General features: G+C 38.7%; 2 protein-coding genes and 1 pseudogene across 4 annotated transcripts; 2 read left to right on the forward strand and 1 right to left on the reverse strand.

The window, feature by feature from the left end:
* The first annotated feature begins 2,778 nt into the window (after positions 1 to 2,778).
* On the forward strand, positions 2,779 to 6,925 carry LOC103710453 (probable folate-biopterin transporter 2). Its single transcript, XM_008796157.4, has 5 exons — positions 2,779 to 3,619; positions 5,129 to 5,388; positions 5,580 to 5,675; positions 5,766 to 5,936; positions 6,023 to 6,925. Exons 1-5 carry the CDS (start codon positions 3,208 to 3,210, stop codon positions 6,617 to 6,619), a joined length of 1,536 nt encoding a protein of 511 aa, XP_008794379.2. The 5' UTR covers positions 2,779 to 3,207; the 3' UTR covers positions 6,620 to 6,925.
* Positions 6,926 to 9,568: 2,643 nt separating this feature from the next.
* LOC113462949 lies at positions 9,569 to 13,016 on the forward strand (annotated as a pseudogene).
* LOC103710451 (protein HEADING DATE REPRESSOR 1-like) lies at positions 12,335 to 16,233 on the reverse strand. 3 transcript variants are annotated; one of them, XM_026805942.2, is made up of 4 exons: positions 15,848 to 16,233; positions 14,057 to 14,412; positions 13,705 to 13,948; positions 12,335 to 12,998 (listed from the first exon to the last, which is right to left on the reverse strand). In XM_026805942.2, the coding sequence occupies exons 1-3, from the start codon at positions 15,906 to 15,908 to the stop codon at positions 13,736 to 13,738; spliced, it is 630 nt and encodes a 209-aa protein (XP_026661743.2). In that variant the 5' UTR covers positions 15,909 to 16,233; the 3' UTR covers positions 12,335 to 12,998; positions 13,705 to 13,735. The 3 variants fall into 3 exon arrangements, with proteins under 3 accessions (XP_026661743.2, XP_008794377.2, XP_008794376.2); XM_008796155.4 differs by lacking the exon at positions 12,335 to 12,998 and having other exon boundaries at positions 13,457 to 13,948; positions 15,848 to 15,962; positions 16,034 to 16,231; XM_008796154.3 differs by lacking the exon at positions 12,335 to 12,998 and having other exon boundaries at positions 13,457 to 13,948.
* Positions 16,234 to 19,057: the final 2,824 nt, after the last annotated feature.

A 19,057-nucleotide genomic window follows, 5' to 3' on the forward strand; every position in this document is an offset into this window, starting at 1 on the left:
TCATGCTTTGATCGGAGGAGTACCAGCTTATCGTCGCAGGCTGCAACATCAAGGAGAAGTCCTTCCCTATCTCCTGGCCGTCATCGTCGAGGGAGGGAGTGGATTCTTCACCCAGGCCCATATGGCCCTCTCTCATTGTGCCCTATATGGATGAATCCGAGTTATCCATACAGTTTTGAGATATGTGCAAGTGGATGAATAATTTAGATCATCCATATGGTCGCTTTGAGATCTATACAGAAATGAATAATCTGGATCATCCATGCAATCACTTTGAGATTTATGCATGCAGATGAATAATTCAGATTATCTACTGGTTGCTTTGAGATCAATGCAAGTGGATGGATAATCTTGACCATACATTGGTTGCTTTGAATACGTGCAGATGGACGAATGATCGTGGTCATTCACGGATCGCTTTGAGATCCATGCTTGTGGATGAATAAAAAAGTTTGGAGCACTTTGAGATCTGTGCATTGGGTGATCCAACTATTTCTTAAATTATGACTTTATTTGAAAAAATATCGATAAGAATGGTATTTTAGTGAAATACTAGATTTATGATAGGAAGATCAGTTAGGTTACAAGACAATTTTATGCTATCATATGATGGACATATGGCATCATTCTATTGATGAAGATAAATGGTAGAACTAGTTTGGAGCCAGTTGGAAATTAAATTTTTTTAAAATTAAGAAAGTATCTCTCCAATTGACCCTAATTTTAGAGAGGTGTCCCTATATATATATATATTGGAATCTAATCATTTATAGAAGGGCATGGCCTTTTTTTTTGAATGGAAATTAGAAGCACGTTAGTTGGGTCGGTGAGGAGTCCACATTTGAGATAGATGTGGCCGAGCAGCGTACATTTAAAAGAAATCGAAAAGAAGCAAGCAGTTTATTAACAAAGCTGACGAAGTACGTAGGACGCAGGATTCTTTTGTATAAAATTTTTCAAAATAAAAAAGAAAGGATTTCTTTACACCTTTCTCATTTCTCTGTACGCTTGACCTATAGTTATGTAGCATGGAGTCGGCGACAAGCGGTGTAACTGCCACCGTTGTTGGTAGGTAAAAGTATTGGTCGGACCATGCTGTTGGACCAGTTCAGCCAAAAACAAAAACACCCCATTACAAAAAAATAAATAATATAAAATATATTTTTTTTCGCACCAACTCAGCCCTAAACTTGGTCTAACTAAAAATTTCTTGGTTAGTAGAAGCCTTAAATTAGGGTTGAAATCAGATCAGATACTAGCATATTCATATCAATATTTATTTTATTTTACAAATATAGATATGGATACGGATGTTAGTTGGATACAAAAATTTATATCTATATTTATTTTAAACGAATATATATACAAATTAGATACCGAAAGTATGGATACCAATATGGATAAAAAATAGATGATTAAATTTTATGACCACAAAATCAAAGATATTATTAAGTGGATGATAAATTAAATTAATAGTATATTAATATAGTCATTTTTTAATGTTCACAAGTGTTATATAAAATTAAATAAGATTATAAATAAATTAAATATTGAGATGTAGATCAAATAATTATTTATCTATATTTATATTTATTTTTTATAAATATAAATATGAATATAAATATTAAACGGATGCTAAAATTTCTATCCCGATCCGCCTCCACCGTTATCTTACAATGTTACCCGGAGCTTTAATGCCCCGGATTGACACATGAGAGAATCTAGGATTCCCCTCCCAACTAGATGGACCACTGCCACGTGTCCGTAAGCTGTAGTAAAGTAAGACCGAACTAGCCAACTTGGGCCTGATCCCATGTAGTCCCCACATATCAATGGGTGGTTCTATATACACCCCCCCTATTGCTCAGGACACCCCCCAAAAATTAAAAAAAAATTAAATACTCTCTACACCCCCCCATTTGCTAAGGACACCCCTAAAAAATTAAAAATTCCTAAATTACCCCCCACCCTCCCCACCCCCTCACCTAAATTGCTCTCTACACCCCCCAAACCCCCCCCCACCCCGCTCTTCCCCTCCAAAACACCTCGCCAACGCCCAAAACCTCCCGTTCCCCCTTCTCCCTCTCGTCGCCGGCATTCTCCCGATCTCCGACCACCTCGCCGGCTTCTCCCGGAACCACCTCGCCGGCTTCTCCCGAAATTTTTTTTTTTCACGGTTCGTGCTCCGTTCGGCACTGGATCGCCGAACAAAAGGCTTCTGTTCGGCTGAACAGTGCCGGACAGAAGCCTTCTGTTCGGCACTGTGCAGCCGAACAGATCTGTTCGGTTGAGGGTTGCCGAACAGAAGGCTTCTGTTCGGCACTGTTCAGCCGAACAGAAGCCTTTTGTTCGGCGATCCAGTGCCGAACGGAGCACGAACCGTGAAAAAAAAAATTTTGGGAGAAGCCGGCGAGGTGGTTCCGGGAGAAGCCGGCGAGGTGGTCGGAGATCGGGAGAATGCCGGCGACGAGAGGGAGAAGGGGGAATGGGGGAGGAGGGGTTTAAGGGGGGTTTGAGGGGTGTTTTTTTTTTTTCTTTTCAAAACGAAACGGAGGAGGAGGAGGAGGAGGAGGAGGAGGAGGAGGAGGAGGAGGAGGGGGGGGGGTGTATGAGAAAATTTCAAGGGCAATATGGTAATTACACTAAAGGTTAGTTTGGGTTTTTTCTTTTTGGTTTTTGGGGGGTGTCCTGAGCAATAGGGGGGGTGTATATAGAACTACCCCATATCAATGGGTCGGTGGAATCTTGGGTGTTTTTAGGGGAGTGCGAAATAAGTAATTCTCATTCACTAGAGACAGTGCTCTGGTCAAATCTGTGGCTTAGTATACGGGATGTCAGGAGGCTTGCATCTTCTTCGAGCATTATTTTCAGAAGTTTGGACTCTTTTTATGCCAATTTTCTTTGAAGCTTCTAGTCTGTTTGCGTTCTTTTTGCCTGGTGGATGCGAGAAAGCTCACAGCTGAACTCCCCTTTTCATTTCCCTTGCTGAATCTCCAAGGTTTGCGAGTAGATTTGATCCAAATAGGAGGACCAATTCGAGGGGATATTGCTTCTTTAGTATCTGGATCCAAAGATGCCATCTTTTATCCATATTTCAAATACTTCTGGAAGATTTGAGCTAAGTTTCAACGAAAGATCTCCTTTTTCTGCATAGATTTCAAGTTCTTCGAGGAAATCCGGACAAAGAAGAGAAGCATTGGTTTTCAAATGGGTTCCCCAGGGGCTTCTCAGGTTTCTGAGGATAAGGAGGGTGTGGAGGAGACAACTGGACTCACCGCAGGGGCTCCAAAGGAAAAGGAAGCTATCGAAGTGGAGCAGCGGGGCCGGGCTTTGCGATGGTCCCCTTTCAGCTGGTTCAGAATGCTTGCCGACGAGATGCATTGGAGCTTTGTGTTCGGCGTCGTCACCGTGAATGGAATCAGCCAAGGCTTGGGCGGCGCCATTTGGAAAGTGGCCTCGGATTACTACTGGAAGGATGTTCAGAAAGTGCAGCCATCGGCTGCTCAGGTCTATCATGGGATAACTTCCCTCCCCTGGATTGTCAAGCCTCTGTGGGGTCTTCTCACTGATGTTCTTCCTCTAGCTGGGTATCGGAGGCGGCCATATCTTATTCTCGCAGGCAAGCAACTGAACCCCAGAATGATGTTTTCTTTCTTTTATACAATTAAGAGATTAGTTCATGTAAATTTAACAAGGAATAATTTCATGGCCTTCATCATCCTTCCGCTGCCTTAGTTCTTGTGCAAGAAGCTACTCATGTAATCTAAGTTCAGGAAAAATGATTAGGACTGCGCTCCTATCAAGAATCTAAGGAGGCTGCTCCTAGGGAAATCTGATTTGCTGAGATCATATCGGGTTCTAGGTTTGTGAGTAAACTCCCTTATCTTGTTGAGGAATAAAACACCTTCAAATTTCAGACCAAGAGCCTCTTCCCAAATAGAGGAGCTGAACTACAGTTCAGCTTACCGGAGTTTAGCAATGTTGGATTCAACTCTCTGTTTGTGCTTGATGAGTTCTTCAATGCATGTCTTATAATATCTGGAATTACAGAGCTAGTCCTTGCTTTTGTTGAAGTATATTTCTCTGCTTGTTTTTTGTCATCTTCGTTCACCACTCTGCTAGTCTTGTCATCTTGATTACCACCGTTACCATCTGTGTCCTCAGATCACTGTTATGGAGTTATTATCCTGCCATCCTTTTCTGATTGTTCGCAGTTGATTCTGAATTGTTATGTTGCTCCTTCCCTGCCCTTTTGGGTCTTAATTTGTGAATCCAATCTCAGTGCTTCATGTGTGCTTCCAACTGCTTTAAATGGGCCTTTAGGATTATGAGGAACAGCAACCTTGAGTGTGCTGGCAATGTATCAAAACATACTTGGCACAATGGGAGGTCAAATTTTCCCAATAGAATTCACCTAGTTGAGAACATATGAAGCATGTGGATTCAAATTTGCTCTTTGGAGAAGGTGGTGGTGAACATGCAGCATGAGTATAAATTTCCGCTATTTTCTCTCTTTGCTTGCAAATTATTAGAGGCTGGGGTTTGCATTTTGAGATTTCTCTTTTGCTAGTAGTGTGGGAAAGAAGCTTGCTAGATAAGTTAATCATTGATCTATAAACTTGTTAGTATAGATTTAATTCAATCTTAATATTATTCTAAAACTTGTTAGTATTGATCAGTAAACTTGAATGTAACAATTCATATTCTATTTTGGCTAAACTGATCTTTGTGTCCCATATGCACCTAAATGTAAATGATTTCGTATCTGATCTAAATTAACATCATGTGCAAATTCTTCGGTTCTTTAAGTTTTAATTCTTTTCATCATGTATAGGATATTTGTACTCCTCATGTTTAATGTACTAACTTGTAAATTAGCAAAATAGAAGAATGAGCTTGGCAGTTGTCACCCTTCTCCAATCTCTCTATATTGTTAGTATCTTTTCCCCTTTTCTTACATTTTGGGTCAATGTATTTTTTTTTTCCCGCGATCTTAGCATGATTTGGTGATTGTTCTTTAATTTCTTAGTTTCCATTACAATCGTAAAATTTGTTTTCGTTCAAAACATCTTCCTGCCTTTTATATGATATGGAATAATATGGACTGAATATCTCTTGGTGAATACAGGTCTTGTGGGAGCGATCTCTATGCTTACGCTTTCTCTGCACGACAATTTGCATGTTGTGTTTGCTTTGATGGCCATGACTGCAGGAAGTGCTGGGGTGGCAATAGCAGATGTGACTATAGATGCCTGTGTTGCACAAAACAGTATAAATCACCCTGCACTTGCTGCTGACATGCAAAGCTTATGTGAATTAAGTTTATCCATTGGAAGCCTTCTGGGGTTCTCTATCAGTGGCTTACTTGTTCATGCAATTAGTTCTCAGGTTTGCTCCTGATTTCATCCCTATTTAAACTGGTACTGAAATTTTATGGCTGCAATTGTAAGTGTCAGGTTAGGGCAATTTGATTACCATTGCCACTTTTCACTTATCTATTTCCAACCATGCATTACACATTCGAGGTCTTCCTATTGAGTTTATTTTTGCTGATTATACACCTCCTTTTTTTCCTAAAGGGGGTACTTGGCTTGATAAGTATCCCTTTTGCACTGGTATTTTCAGTTGGAATAGTGCTAAAGGAGATGCATACACCAAACATTCCTTACAGGCAGGTGAGATGAGTTTTTTAGCCTTGGATCTTATGATATAGTTCATTTTTGCATCTTGGCACAATTGAGAATTTAAGACCCTTCTGACTTCAGGTATACCAGAAATTTTTGCAAGCCAGCCAAACTATGTGGACAACTTTAAGATGCCCTGATGTATGGAGGCCATGTTTATACATGTACTTGTCACTTTCCCTAAGCTTAAACATCCAAGAAGGAATGTTCTATTGGTACACAGATTCAACTTCAGGACCATCTTTCTCTCAGGTATTTTCTAACATTTTGACTGTTGGAACATCCAGGGTTTAATTGAGGCAACTTCTTCCTCAAAATTTACAAAGCTCTCAATGCAGGGAACAATTGGCTTCATTTTTTCTGTTGGTTCGGCGGGTTCTATACTTGGGGTTTTGCTCTACCAAAATGTTCTGAAGGATTATCCATTCCGTGGCTTGCTTTTCTGGAGTCAGTTGCTTTCTAGTTTATCAGGAATGCTAGATTTGATTTTGGTACTTCGTCTAAACCTGAAGGTTGGGATGCCTGATTATTTATTTGTTGTGATTGATGAGTGTGTTTCTCAAATGGTTGGCCGGCTCAAGTGGATGCCGCTTCTAGTACTTAGCTCCAAACTCTGCCCCCTGGGAATTGAAGGCACTTTTTTTGCTTTGCTTATGTCTATTGATAATACTGGTTTGCTCACATCATCATGGGCCGGTGGCCTACTGCTTCACATGCTTAAGGTTACTCGAGCAGAATTCAGTAATCTCTGGGCTGCTATATTGATTAGGAGCATAATGAGAGCATTACCATTAGCTATTTTATGTCTAGTTCCTAAAAGTGATCCGAGTTCCACTAGTCTTCCTGCTGACATGCTTACTGGAAATGATAAGATGGAAGCTCATGAAGTAGAAGTAGATGATGTCGAGCTTGTCTCACTTGTTGACAAAAGCTGATGGCAGAGCAGAAGAATTACCCATCTATCATATTTGCAATATGCTTGATATTTTGATTCCATCAAAAGTTTTCCCCTATAGGCTATAGCACTCAATCGAGCTCAGTCGCAAATGACAAGGATGAGATGCTTCTTGTAGAATCGGTGGTGACATATAGTAAAGCAGAGTAAAGAAAGCCTGCTGGTATTCAACTTCCTTGTTTTTACTAAGATATTGTGCTTTTATTTTTGTATTCGATTCCTTTATATACTGTCGAGTTAAAAACACCCATGCTAGTTAATTCAAGGCATATTTTTTTCTACGGTATATATCATTCTACATATGCAGGTTGAATGTGATCATCAAACTACAGGTTATAAGGCTTCAAATATCTCACGTTGGTTGCTGTTTGGTCGTGCCTGAAATATTATACATTCCGGTAGGGAGATATATATATTCGTGCGGATCAGTATATCTCCAGGATATATATGGCCTGATTTAAACATAATTGGAAAGGCCAAAAAGTAATATAGAATACTGAAACAAAACTATAATTAAAAAAATCATGTGGTGCATGTTATAGTTCTACTTTATGGCCGGGCCTCTCTTCTTGATCATCATATTTAGAGGTTATCTTTGATACACTCTCTAATTTTTCTGCAAGGTTAAGGTAGTTTTCTAGCCAAAGATTTTGCCACCTTCTATAAATTCTTGTAGCCCAGAGAACATACATTAGGCCAAAAAAAAAAAGGGTTTGAACTACAAGGTTTGGATTTTATTTTCACACAAATTAGTGAGAGCTGCAGGATGACTGCTAAATGTGATATTCTTCTAAGCAACATGCTCATGGATATGCTGTATTTCTGCAGGTAAGATTATTTGGCGGAACTTAATTTTCTTCTGGGATCATTGAATGAAAAACATGAACTTGTGACACGCTCTGGAATCCCATTTTCTTGTCATCTTGTCAATGTTTCATGCCACGCAATACCGACATCCTTTTCTAGCTCGTATACATTCCTTTTCCCTTTATCTAATGCGATGGTTATACGAATATCAGTTTGTGTCTTTTGCTTTCAGCATGAGAAACTGCACTCCTGGTTGGTTTCATCTAATAATGTTTAAGTGGAGTTGTTGGTCATTTTAGCATGCTACTCATGGTTGCTTTAATCCTCTTACATCTCTCCTCTTTTCCTGTAGATAAGATTCCGATATTAGAAGAAAAGGATAAACCGGACGTGGGTACCAGAGTACATTGACTTCTTTTGGTTACAGTGCTACATAAACTAAAGTTACATAGTATTTACGATTAAATTTACTGATGCAGAAAATTGGAGACGTGTTGAGGTGCACTTATGGAATATATCTGTTAATATAATCTGCTTAAAAAATGCATGCAGTATGGAATATAGAACTTTAAATAAAGCGTACGTAGGAGGCTAAAGATGCAGATCAATCACATCGAAGCTTTGCATGCATTTCAGTAAAAAGAAGGGTCCCAACTCAGAAGGAAGGAGAAAGAACTATAAAAGCGTATACCATTAATTGCATGTAAAATATCCAATGTCAGATTAAACTACCCAATGGTTGCTTCATTAAAAGCTTGATCTCTGTGGCAAACATTTTCGATAAGTGCTGTTATTTTCTCACTGCAACTCTTGCAAAGCCAACAATCACCTTCTACAGCAGCGATAGTAAGAATAACAATAAGGTGGCCAAGTGAGCTGATCGATGAGGGATGTTGTGCTGCCTACCACCATTTTGGAGCTTCATGGATGAAGTACAGCTGAGACTTTAGGTACCACACAAAGCATATACTAATTAGATTATTAAGAGAAGGCAGTTGCTTTATTGCTACCGGAAACGCCTGGAATGTCTTTCTAATATATTTTTTCAAGTTGATCTGTGTTCGCTTTGGGTAGCAATCAAAGGGATATACATTTGACCAAAAAAAATCAAAGGGATATACATCGGATGGGTTAACAATATGTAAAGAACAAGAAACAAAACAAATACTGAAGGCATGTTTATCAGGCACGAGTAATGATTGCATTCTGTAGTTTTTTTTTTTTGATGAAAACGGCAATTCATGTAGCTCTAACGTGAGTTCTATAGTATTTCGAAGTAACCTTGATAGCATTTGACCAAAAATGTGAAACAAAGACTTAGTTTTATAAGCTTACATGCAAACTAATTAATATATGTTATGCTTGAGCATGAAGCACGATTAATTTGATTATTTTAGAAGAAGAACTGAAACATCAAAGGGGTGACACAATGATTTTTAGACCTTCATTTGCTAACCGATCACCAGCAAAATTAGCCTCATCAACTAGTTTTTCCGAAACATCACATAAATGAACTACATCAACGGCAAGCTAATTTCTTAATTCATTGCAAAGCACAAATCCAGCACCTGCTGCATAAAATCCATTCTTAATCAATCCATGTTAAATAATGCATAAAAAAGGCCGTATGAAAGTTGCCTTCAAATATCAAAGTCCGTCATGTATGGCAGGTCAGCACAAGATGAAAACTAAGTTTCTACAAATCATACTTAAAACGAGATTAGGAATTTATATCAACTACAGGACTAATGGAATTAGCTGAAATCCAACTTAAACTTTTTAGGTAAGTAATCAAGGATTGATCTATCTTACTTAATTTAAGTGCTAAATCCTTCTCGACAATCTATATATTTACCAAAAAAAATTGCACATATGTCATGATGCTTATCAAAATCAGATATATATGATGATCGTGTATTTTTTAGTTGAGCCAAAAAAAATCATGTATACTCAACATATTACCAAATTTGATATTTTTATTTAGATATTTAATTATATCTACCGCACAATCTTCTTCTATTTAAAGGCCTTTTATCTGTTTATTCTTCCCTCATCGCTTTCAACTCCGGTTTCTCCTTCTTGATTTTAGCTCTTTTGCGCTCAAAAGACGGCGACAGCAGTCATGTCGGAGAACGACGATTTCTTGGATCTTATGTTGGAGAGCGAGGATTTCTTGGATGAGGAGCATGGCCCGCTCCAACAGAGACCCAAGACCGACGCACCCTCGCAACACCTGGCACAAGACAACTCTGCCCTTGGGCAGCAACTGGTAGAATACTTTATTCAACGTTTTTTTTATTTCGAATAATCAGAATATTTGGCCGTGAGAGATTTTGAGATCTTGAATCATGTTATTAAATTACATGCTCTTTTTTCTCTCTCTCTCTCTCTCTCTGTTCAGAACATCTTTCTTAAAACAGGTGACATAACTTTTGAGCTAAGAATAAAAATTCTTCTCAGTTTCTTTTACAATTAAGGTTTTAATTTTTTTTTAAAAGAGAAATATCTAGGAAGGAGAAACCAATCATAGTTTCGGTTTTTGCTAAGTTTAATGGTATGATATTATAACCTTCTTGTTGATCTTTTGTTCATATTTTTTTGTTATATATATTTAGGGTTGGGATCCAATGGCTTGGAGTTGATATTGGTTGTTTTGTTGCAGGTTGGTGGACCTGGCCCGTTAGGTCTTCATCTTTCGACGACCAAATCTTTTGAGGAAATAGTTAACGTGACACTTTCTCAAGCGAACTCAAGCACCATGGGCATCTCAAGTAGAGAAACTGCTGACAGTGGGATAAAGAGAAATATGACGTCTGCCGATGTTTCTGGCGCTACTAGAAAGGAGAAAGCTTCAGAATTTCATGCTACCCGTTTAAGAATCGGGACTTGGGAGGTAAAAAAGAATTTGACTCTAAAGCTTAACGTATTGAATATTCAATGGAATTGATGCAATAAAACTGCTACTGAACCTTACTTTTTCTGAATTATAGTTTTTTTTTCTGTTATTGTGAGAAGTCTGCAATTGATTAGGTAGAGTAAAATACTAATCGTTCTAAATTGCCACCGGTTGGAGCATATGAAAGAATACAAACTCAAGATTTATGTAATAATATTGGAGATACCGGTAAGGATCGTGATATCGGATTCTCTCGGTCAAGATCAAAGAATTATTTTTTTAAAAAAAAAAAACAAGATTACAGACATTCTGGCCAAGATGAGAGCATAACTAATTTTTCTCTTTGTCATTAGTTAAAACTTTTATGTACTTTGTATGTTTACAAGTAGTCCTTCATCAACGTGGATGAAGAGTTGTCATGCGGCTAACTAAAATGCACTTGTGAACAGCGTGTATCAAGATATGGAGGCGATTTAGTGGCGAAGTGCTACTTTCAAAAACAAAAACTTATTTGGGAGTTTCTTGAAGGTGGTCTGAAGAGCAAGATTGAAATCTCATGGTCATATATTAAAAGTCTGAAGGTAACTTACCCTGAAAATGGGGATGGATCTCTGGAAATAGAGGTAATGTTATATAAGCATCTAGAGAATATGGTTTTTAATAGCATAATGTTTCCGTTCCCTTAACCAAGCTTTTTGCTTGTTTTGTTCAGTTATCTAAGACACCTCTTTTCTACAAAGGGATTAATCCTCAGCCTAGAAAACATACCTTTCTATGGATTTTACTGGCTTGCAGACAAGCATACACAGGTAAAATTTAATGCTTCAAGTATCAACCATTTAATTAATGCATAAAGCTAATGATCTATCTTGAAATTGAAAATTTTAATATAAATTATTTATTAATATGTTTATGCATGTATTGGTGCATTATAATAGGGCATGGTGGCCATAGGTAAAGAACCTTTTAGAATTTGGTTGGTGCTAATTTGAATAAAGACAAGTAATATCTACTCTTAACACGCTTCATTTGTTCTCTCTTCCAATATTGTGTACTTCCAATAGGAAGTGAATGGCCTAATGTTTTGTATAACACGTATCAACTTTTTTCTTGCACCAGGCACTTTCTGGAGTATCCGCAAGGCTCATTAAGAAAGCATATGGACAAGATTTTCCGATGCGATCCACGTTTATATTTGGTGAGTCAACAACCAGAAGATGAATCGGAATCTGCATACTTTGAACCTCAATACTCTGTTTTTGCTGATCAACTTCAAGCTAAAGATCATGTCTTTGACAATATGAAGAATAGTTCTTGTTCGCCTTGTGCTACTTCATCATCGTCCATGAAGAGCAAAGTACCGGTTTCTCTTGCGAGTACTTCACAGGAAACTCCACCAAGCAGAGGTAAGACCATACCAGCAGCTCTTGGCATATATATATATGATGCTGAAACAGTATAAATTATCTGAACAGCTAGCCATGCTTTCTTGAATCCTTAAAAAGAAAACTCTGAATGCTTTTCCTTTCTATTATTCATTCATCTTGAATGGGTTATGACAATTGACTGGTCTGAGTCTCTTGGAATGCATATGCTGTCTGGTCATCTTAATCCAAGCTTAATTCTTGAATGAGTGGTGTTGTTATTGGGTCTGAATTTACCATAGCGTCACTGATACAGATGTTTATTAAGCTGTCAAGAATCAATTACTATACATGGGGCATTCTTGTTTATTTTATATAGGAACTTGATGAAGGACACTAATACATTTATCTTGCCTAGATATTGCACCAACATATTCAACGACCAACTATAACATGACATACCACCATTATCTACATTAGGTTTTAGTACAGGTGAACAGTTCGACGTCGATGATTCTTTTGCCTTTGCCCCTTTCATTTCTAGGCAACAATTCATGATCACAAGCAACAATTTGTCGACTCGTACCTGAATTTTGGACTCATGTACATGCACTCATTGCTTTTCGTATTGGATTTTGATACCCAAGTTATCATGCGATCTATATTTCGTCAATAACAGACAGTTATCTAAATATACTATCATTCGGACTACTGCATGTCAGGTTTGCTTGCAGTGTACCGCGTTACATACATATTCTGTAATCTAGATCATAGGGAGCTCCATATTGTTCTGGCAGTTCTTTCTTGTGTACTAGGCTTGCTTGCAGTATTTTTCATCAGGTTGCTTAATATGTAAAGTTTCTGCCTGTGATGTTATGCTGTTTCCTATTTCTTATTTATTTTTCAAAACATCAGTTGTTGCTTCAGGAATGGGATCTCAAGCATGGCAAGAACATACCATCAGTGCCGGTGCCGCTGAGGAGTTGAAGGAACCTAATTGGCGGGATCAGTTGGAAGTGCCTGGCCTTGAAGAAGATTCCATGTTCATGAGCGATTCGGCAAACGACAGAGAAAGTTGCATTTTTGAGAAGATGACTTCAGGCATTCCATCAACATCCGGTAACACTCAACTGGAGACTACATCCCAGCATCTTTTCATGGACTTTGGTGAACCTGGGGGCAGCATGGTAATGGAAGATGGACCTGCCACCATCTCGAGACACGATTCCCTTGATGAATTTCTGATGCAACTTAATTCCTCGCATTGCTTCGCTGCCAGACTTGCTCGATTCCTGGGAAGCTTAGTGTAAAAAATTAGTGTGTAGGCTGTGTAGCTGTTGGATAATAAATTTGATTTTTAAGGTGATGTGGCATCCAACTAGTATCTTAGTTAGAGAGTCAAAGTCAAGTCAAATCAAGGTCAAAAAGATGCAAGACCAAGGATCACAAAAGTCATCATGAGTTATAAAAGGTTAAGAGTCATAAATTGTAGAATGTGAACAAGAGTTATGAGTTATATAAGATTTTAGAGTTATAGGTCATGCATATATCAAGAGTCATGAGTTAGAAATATTAAGGGTCAAAAGTTATGAATTACATGTAAGAATTTTTAGAGTCACATGAAGTCATTATAAACATCCATTTGTAAGGGAGGAGTTGAATGAAAATTAGTCTTCTTTCAAACTTTGTTCTTGAGAGTTTCTATCACTTTTTTCTTGAATGTTCTTCCTCATTTTCCAACGATAGCTTCTTAGACGCCGTGGAAGTGTTGGATTTTAAATACATAATGAAATAGTTCATTTGATGACATCCAAATCTTTGTAGGGTTTACAAGAATCCATATACGCATTGAATTATTATTATACAGGTACAATCCGAAAGAATTACAGAATGAAGGGATGCAACCACTATCACATACGAGAGGAGATACCCATCTCCAAGCGATGCTAGGAAGTGAAACATACACAGAGACGTATACACATTAAATGGGAACAACACCTTGTATTTCGGGACGAAGGGTATGGGGGCATCAAGGATTGGCGGGAGCAGCCACTTCCTCTTCCACAGCTTGGGTCTCCTCTTCGAGCATGTTCATTAACATGGAAACTTGCTCCTGAAGCATGGCATTTTCCCTCTCCACCTCCATCCGTTTGCTCCGTTCCTGCAGGAGCTGAACTTGGAGGTGCTCGACGCATCGTGCATCCTCTTCCAACTGCTCGTTGAGCCCATCGATCTCCCTGTCCTGTTTCACCCATTTCGCCATCAGCAAGAGATGGGAGAACTGAGAGCTACTTCTGGTTAGCTCCCATTGCCAACCGAAAACAACAACAACAAAAAAAAGTCACCAAACCTTTCTGTTCATCTCTTGAACGGCGATCCTTCGCATGCTCTCGACGACATCAACATTCACGAGCTTCCGTTTCTTGCCAACCAACCATCCCTTGGGGTACGATGTGGAGTCGAAGTCCGGTGGGGGAAGCAGGACTTCCGCCGGGGTTCGGCGGCCGCCGAACCAACCCTTGGCGGGCTCCAGTGGCTCGAAGAGAGCTCTGCGGCGTCCGGATAACATGGCGTTCGTCGCCTCCTTTGGGCGATCATCTGATGTGGGTGGCGACGCAGCTTCCATCTTTGCCGGTTCCTCGGGTTGATTGGTGGGTGGTTTGAGGTTCTCTTCCTTGAGTGCATTTTCCAAGCTCCGGCCACCGGCTGGAAATAAGATTGACGATCATGCATGCGTATATATTCAAACCGATTCAATCTAATCCAATATTCCATATACGTCTATACATATAATTTTTTATTTTTTTAATTTTTTATATAAAATAGAATATCAATCCAATAAATCAAACCAAAATAGACTGATGTCAAAATTTTTTTTTTGTAGATGAACGATTTAATTCTGACTTCCATTTTAGAAAACCAGTTTAAACCGGTTCGGATTTAGATTTAGCACCAAACCAATTAGATCCAAATCATGCACATCCCTTCTTAAAATAATAATAATAATAATTTATATCCTATCCAACATGCACCATATGATTTATTATTATAAAAATAAATGGATATGATTAGTGAAGTGCATGGCCAGATGGTGCATCAGCTGTGATTCTTGACGTGCATGGCCACATAATGCATACAATATAGAATATAATTTCTCAAAGTTGATAAGATATTTTAGTCTTGATTTATTAAATTCAACAACTCTAAGGTGGGGGTTCACCTAAGGTTGTTGTTGGATGGGGCGAGGAATTAATGAGGGGATTAATTAATACGTCCTGGTGTAACTAGCTGGAAGGGCTGCAGCTTGAGGAGTCGGACCCGTTCACAAACCCTCGACTCCAATGATTCTGCGCCATTCATCTCATATCCACTTAACAACCATGGTCTTTACTCTTGAGCGTCAATAACAACTAAAAAATAATTAAAACATACTTACTTCTTACAACACCCAAAATGGCTAATTATTACCTTAATAATGCAATAGGCTTCTTTTTGGGCAATTAAACTTGAGGGCTAAATTATCGTACAAAGATGGATGAATAGCTGCTAGCTCTTCTTCGTCGTCTCCACCCATTATGATTCCACCAATAGTATCATGAATAAATAAATAAATAAATGAGAGCTGTCCATCTTTAAAATAGATGATTTGGCAACTGTACGTAATAGTACGGTACTGTATGGTGCAAAAGTTGCACGACAAGGGAAAGAAACTCGGTGAAATTTTGTTGACGTGCAACTTGTTTGACTTAAATTTACAAAGCAACAGGCAGAATTTCATTCAGAAATTCAAATTTCTCTTTGGCCGATTTGCGGAAAATAAATTATTAGAAAATAAGGAAACGGCAGAATGGAACCGACGAGCAAAAGAAGAAACCGAGCCGCTGCCGGTTAAGCAACCGTAAAGAAAACTGGCGTGGCGACGCACGGAAGCCACGGACCGGCATTTACCGGTCAGCAGCCTCAACACCTCGGATCCCAATTTTTCTCAACAATTTTCTCACCCAACCAAATCGAAGAAATAAAATAAAAAAATACCACGAGGAAGGAATCTTAATTCCGATGATTTGTGTATAGAGATTGGAATTGGAATTGGAATAGGAATTGGATTTGGATTTGGAACAGAGTGTCTGATGGCATATACCTGATCTCTTGCGGGAATTCCAGAAGATTCGCGGGGGAGAAGCCGGCGAGAAGCCTTCCATCCTCAGAGAGAGAGGGAGACCCACCGCTGCTCTGCTTCCCTGCTCCTCCTCGCCCTAGAACACAAGGAATAGACAAGAAAAGAAGGGAAAAAAGAGAGAGAGCACAAGGAAGGGCCAAGGCAAACCTGAGCTTCAGGGATTTTGACGCAGAGATCTCTTTTCTTTCTCTTATCTTTGAGAATCTCTTACTCTCTCCCTCGAGTTCTTTTGGAAAAGGGAAACGGGGTGGGGAGGGAGAGAATTAAAGGAGCTCCTCCTGCTTCCTTTTTGGCTTTATTTTTATTTGGAGGTTTTGGACGCCACTGGTGTGTTTCGCGAGGACATCTTCTTATTCTTTCTTGGTTTTACTTTTATTTGGAGGTTTTGGACGCCACTGGTTGGTGTGTTTCGCGTGGACATCATCGCCGATTAGTTGGATGGAGGGTAAACGATGGAAACACCAAATAAATACGGAGCTTACTCTACCGTAAGTGATATGGTTACTGTTACTGTGGGACCCACTGAGAAATTTAGGACCGCTCAAGGCGAAGAATAACCACCGTGATGATGACCGGTGAAATTTCCAAGAGTTTTGTTAGGACCGGAGAAGGGGGACAAAAAAGAAAGAAAAAAATACATAAAATATCTGTTTAGTTATATAAAATTACAAAAGACCACTTTTTTTTTTTTTTTGGTTAGAAACGGTTTATTTAAATTCTATTGAACTATTTAACCTCTATCTGGTAATCTATCTGGTAAAATATTTAGTTCTTTGGAAACTCCCAACTCTTTATGATTTGTTCAGCATATAACATTAATAAGTGATGCAGTAGAATAAATGTATCCATGATTTGTTTAATTTGTATCTTCAATATTGAAAAAGAAACACCTCGAGGTAAAAATATTTCTTGAGTTTTAAGATTTTATTAAATGAATTAGAAAGCCAACTTAAAATGTCAGTTGGGTACTTCACTTGGTTCTGATACCTTTACCTTTTTGCATTCTTTTCATAACTATCCTCACTTTCTTTTTATAAATCTCACTTTTAATATATTTAACTTTATCAATAATTCTAGATTTCTGCTCTCTAGCTAGCTTTAGCTATATTGGGAGTGAAAAGATATTAGTTGGCTTCTTAAGTTTTTGAAATAGAATTATCAAAAATATAGAATGACATTCCAGAGTTCATCGAGAGTGAAAAGAAAAAACTTCAGTTCCTGCAAAACCAATTCAAGAAAATACTCCATCTACGCAAGTTTAAGGCCATGCAGCTTTTAAATTAGAACAATGGTAGAATCAATTCTACCCTGATATGCAAGCTGTTCGATGGTAAAAGAGTAGATATCATGACTAAGATAATCTTGTAATTAAATGCGAATTACATTCTGCGCCTACTTTACAATCTTATAAAACTACAAGCTCACCTAACGAGCATCCTACACCCTGAATGTGGTCATGAACTAAATTTTCATTAGAAAGTGGTATATTGGTATTAGTAGGTATTAGAAAAATTTGTAAAATTACTTGATATCCATAGGATGCATGCTACTGCAAAATGAAACAAAGTCTCAGAGCTTGATTCCGATCAGCACTTCGTCATACATTCCCTGCTAGGAATACAATAATAGCTTTTCTAGCTAAACATAAGCATGTAATGAACTTGGCTCTGAATTCGTGTAATAGAAGCTTATGCCTGGAGAAATATAGAAACTCCATGGTAACTCAAAACCTGCAGCTGCTTCTTAAGTGCTTTTTAGATATCGGCTTCCTTGCACGCTTTTGAGTCTAGCAACCAAGATCTAGAGCTACAGTTCTCTAAATCGGAATGAGCAACTCTTCCAAGAAAAATGAACAGCTACATTAGGAGATATTCAAGTAAAAGATACTGATGCTAATGAAATAAACCCAGATCATAGATCAAGTTAATACTGACATAAAAGAGGTACTAAATTAGCAGATCATAAAATCTCATTACCATTAACAAATGATGTCAATATAGATGAAGAAAAGCAACGAAAAATAGCAAGATGCATATCAAGCTACTACAGAGACATAGAGGAGGTGCTGATCCCGCAATTTGCTGTTCTTACCTGACAAGAGTAAAATGTTGAGCGCTTATGTTGCACATTATTTGCAGAAACCATTGGTAATTAAGAAGTGGCAATTCCATTGAAGTGCAGATCTACCCCAAGAATCAGTCCATTGATACTACTTCTAGGCTTCTAAGTGAGCGAAGAAGATCAGAGCAAGCGACAGACAATGCTAGAATCGAGACAAACTATAACAGAAGCAAATCAATCATCAAAATTTATAATCATCGAGCTGATATAATATAAATGCATGCTTTCCAAGCGTCATATTAAGCATTATTGGCTAAATTTTTAAGACATTCAGACTTCAAATATGCAACATCTTCAGCATGAAAATACAACAATTGTTCCATGAAGAAGCACTCAAATAACCTTATGTCTGAACTTTGGCACCAGAAAGGCACATGTCTTTAAGAAACAACGAACACACCTGAAGTAGGGGGGGGGAGTGTGCATGATAGGGAGGTGGAGGAGAAGCACAAATGGGCTGCAGGATACGGGAAGCGTTTAAATGCATAAATATATTTTTTTTTGGTGAAAAAATAGGAGGGGAGGGGCAGAACCCCACCCGCATAGCAGTCTTCATTGGGCCCCCCTTCCACCAGAGAATGTTCGATGCGGGTTGCAAGTTTCCGCATGCCCTCCCCAACCCATGGAAACCCCACTGGGCCATCCACGTGTGAGTACGTCACTCCAGCGCCACCTCAGTACTGATTAAAGGAAAGCATATCCACACAAAGCCATTCGGGCATGGAGCATGTGGTCTCCTAATTTAATCGACGCCTGCGCGTTTCGAATCCGAACAACTCAGATGGAATCCAAGTCCCCTTACCACTAGGCTACCACCTTGGTGGCATAAATATTTTTAGAGCATGCTTGATGGCTGACTCCCGAATTGCACCAATCCCATGAAACATTAAAAAATGCTTTGCTTTCTTTCTATATTCAGTTTCAATGTTTTACCTTCCGTTCCCTCTGGCTGGCAGGTGATTATGTGGAACAAAGCATTTCTCCATGATAACATAATCAGGATTAACTGGAATAAAAAACGATATGTAAGCCATCATACACATGCTGGTA

This window comes from Phoenix dactylifera, chromosome 7 (assembly GCF_009389715.1).
Source record: "Phoenix dactylifera cultivar Barhee BC4 chromosome 7, palm_55x_up_171113_PBpolish2nd_filt_p, whole genome shotgun sequence".
In the NCBI taxonomy this organism is placed as follows: Eukaryota; Viridiplantae; Streptophyta; class Magnoliopsida; order Arecales; family Arecaceae; genus Phoenix; species Phoenix dactylifera.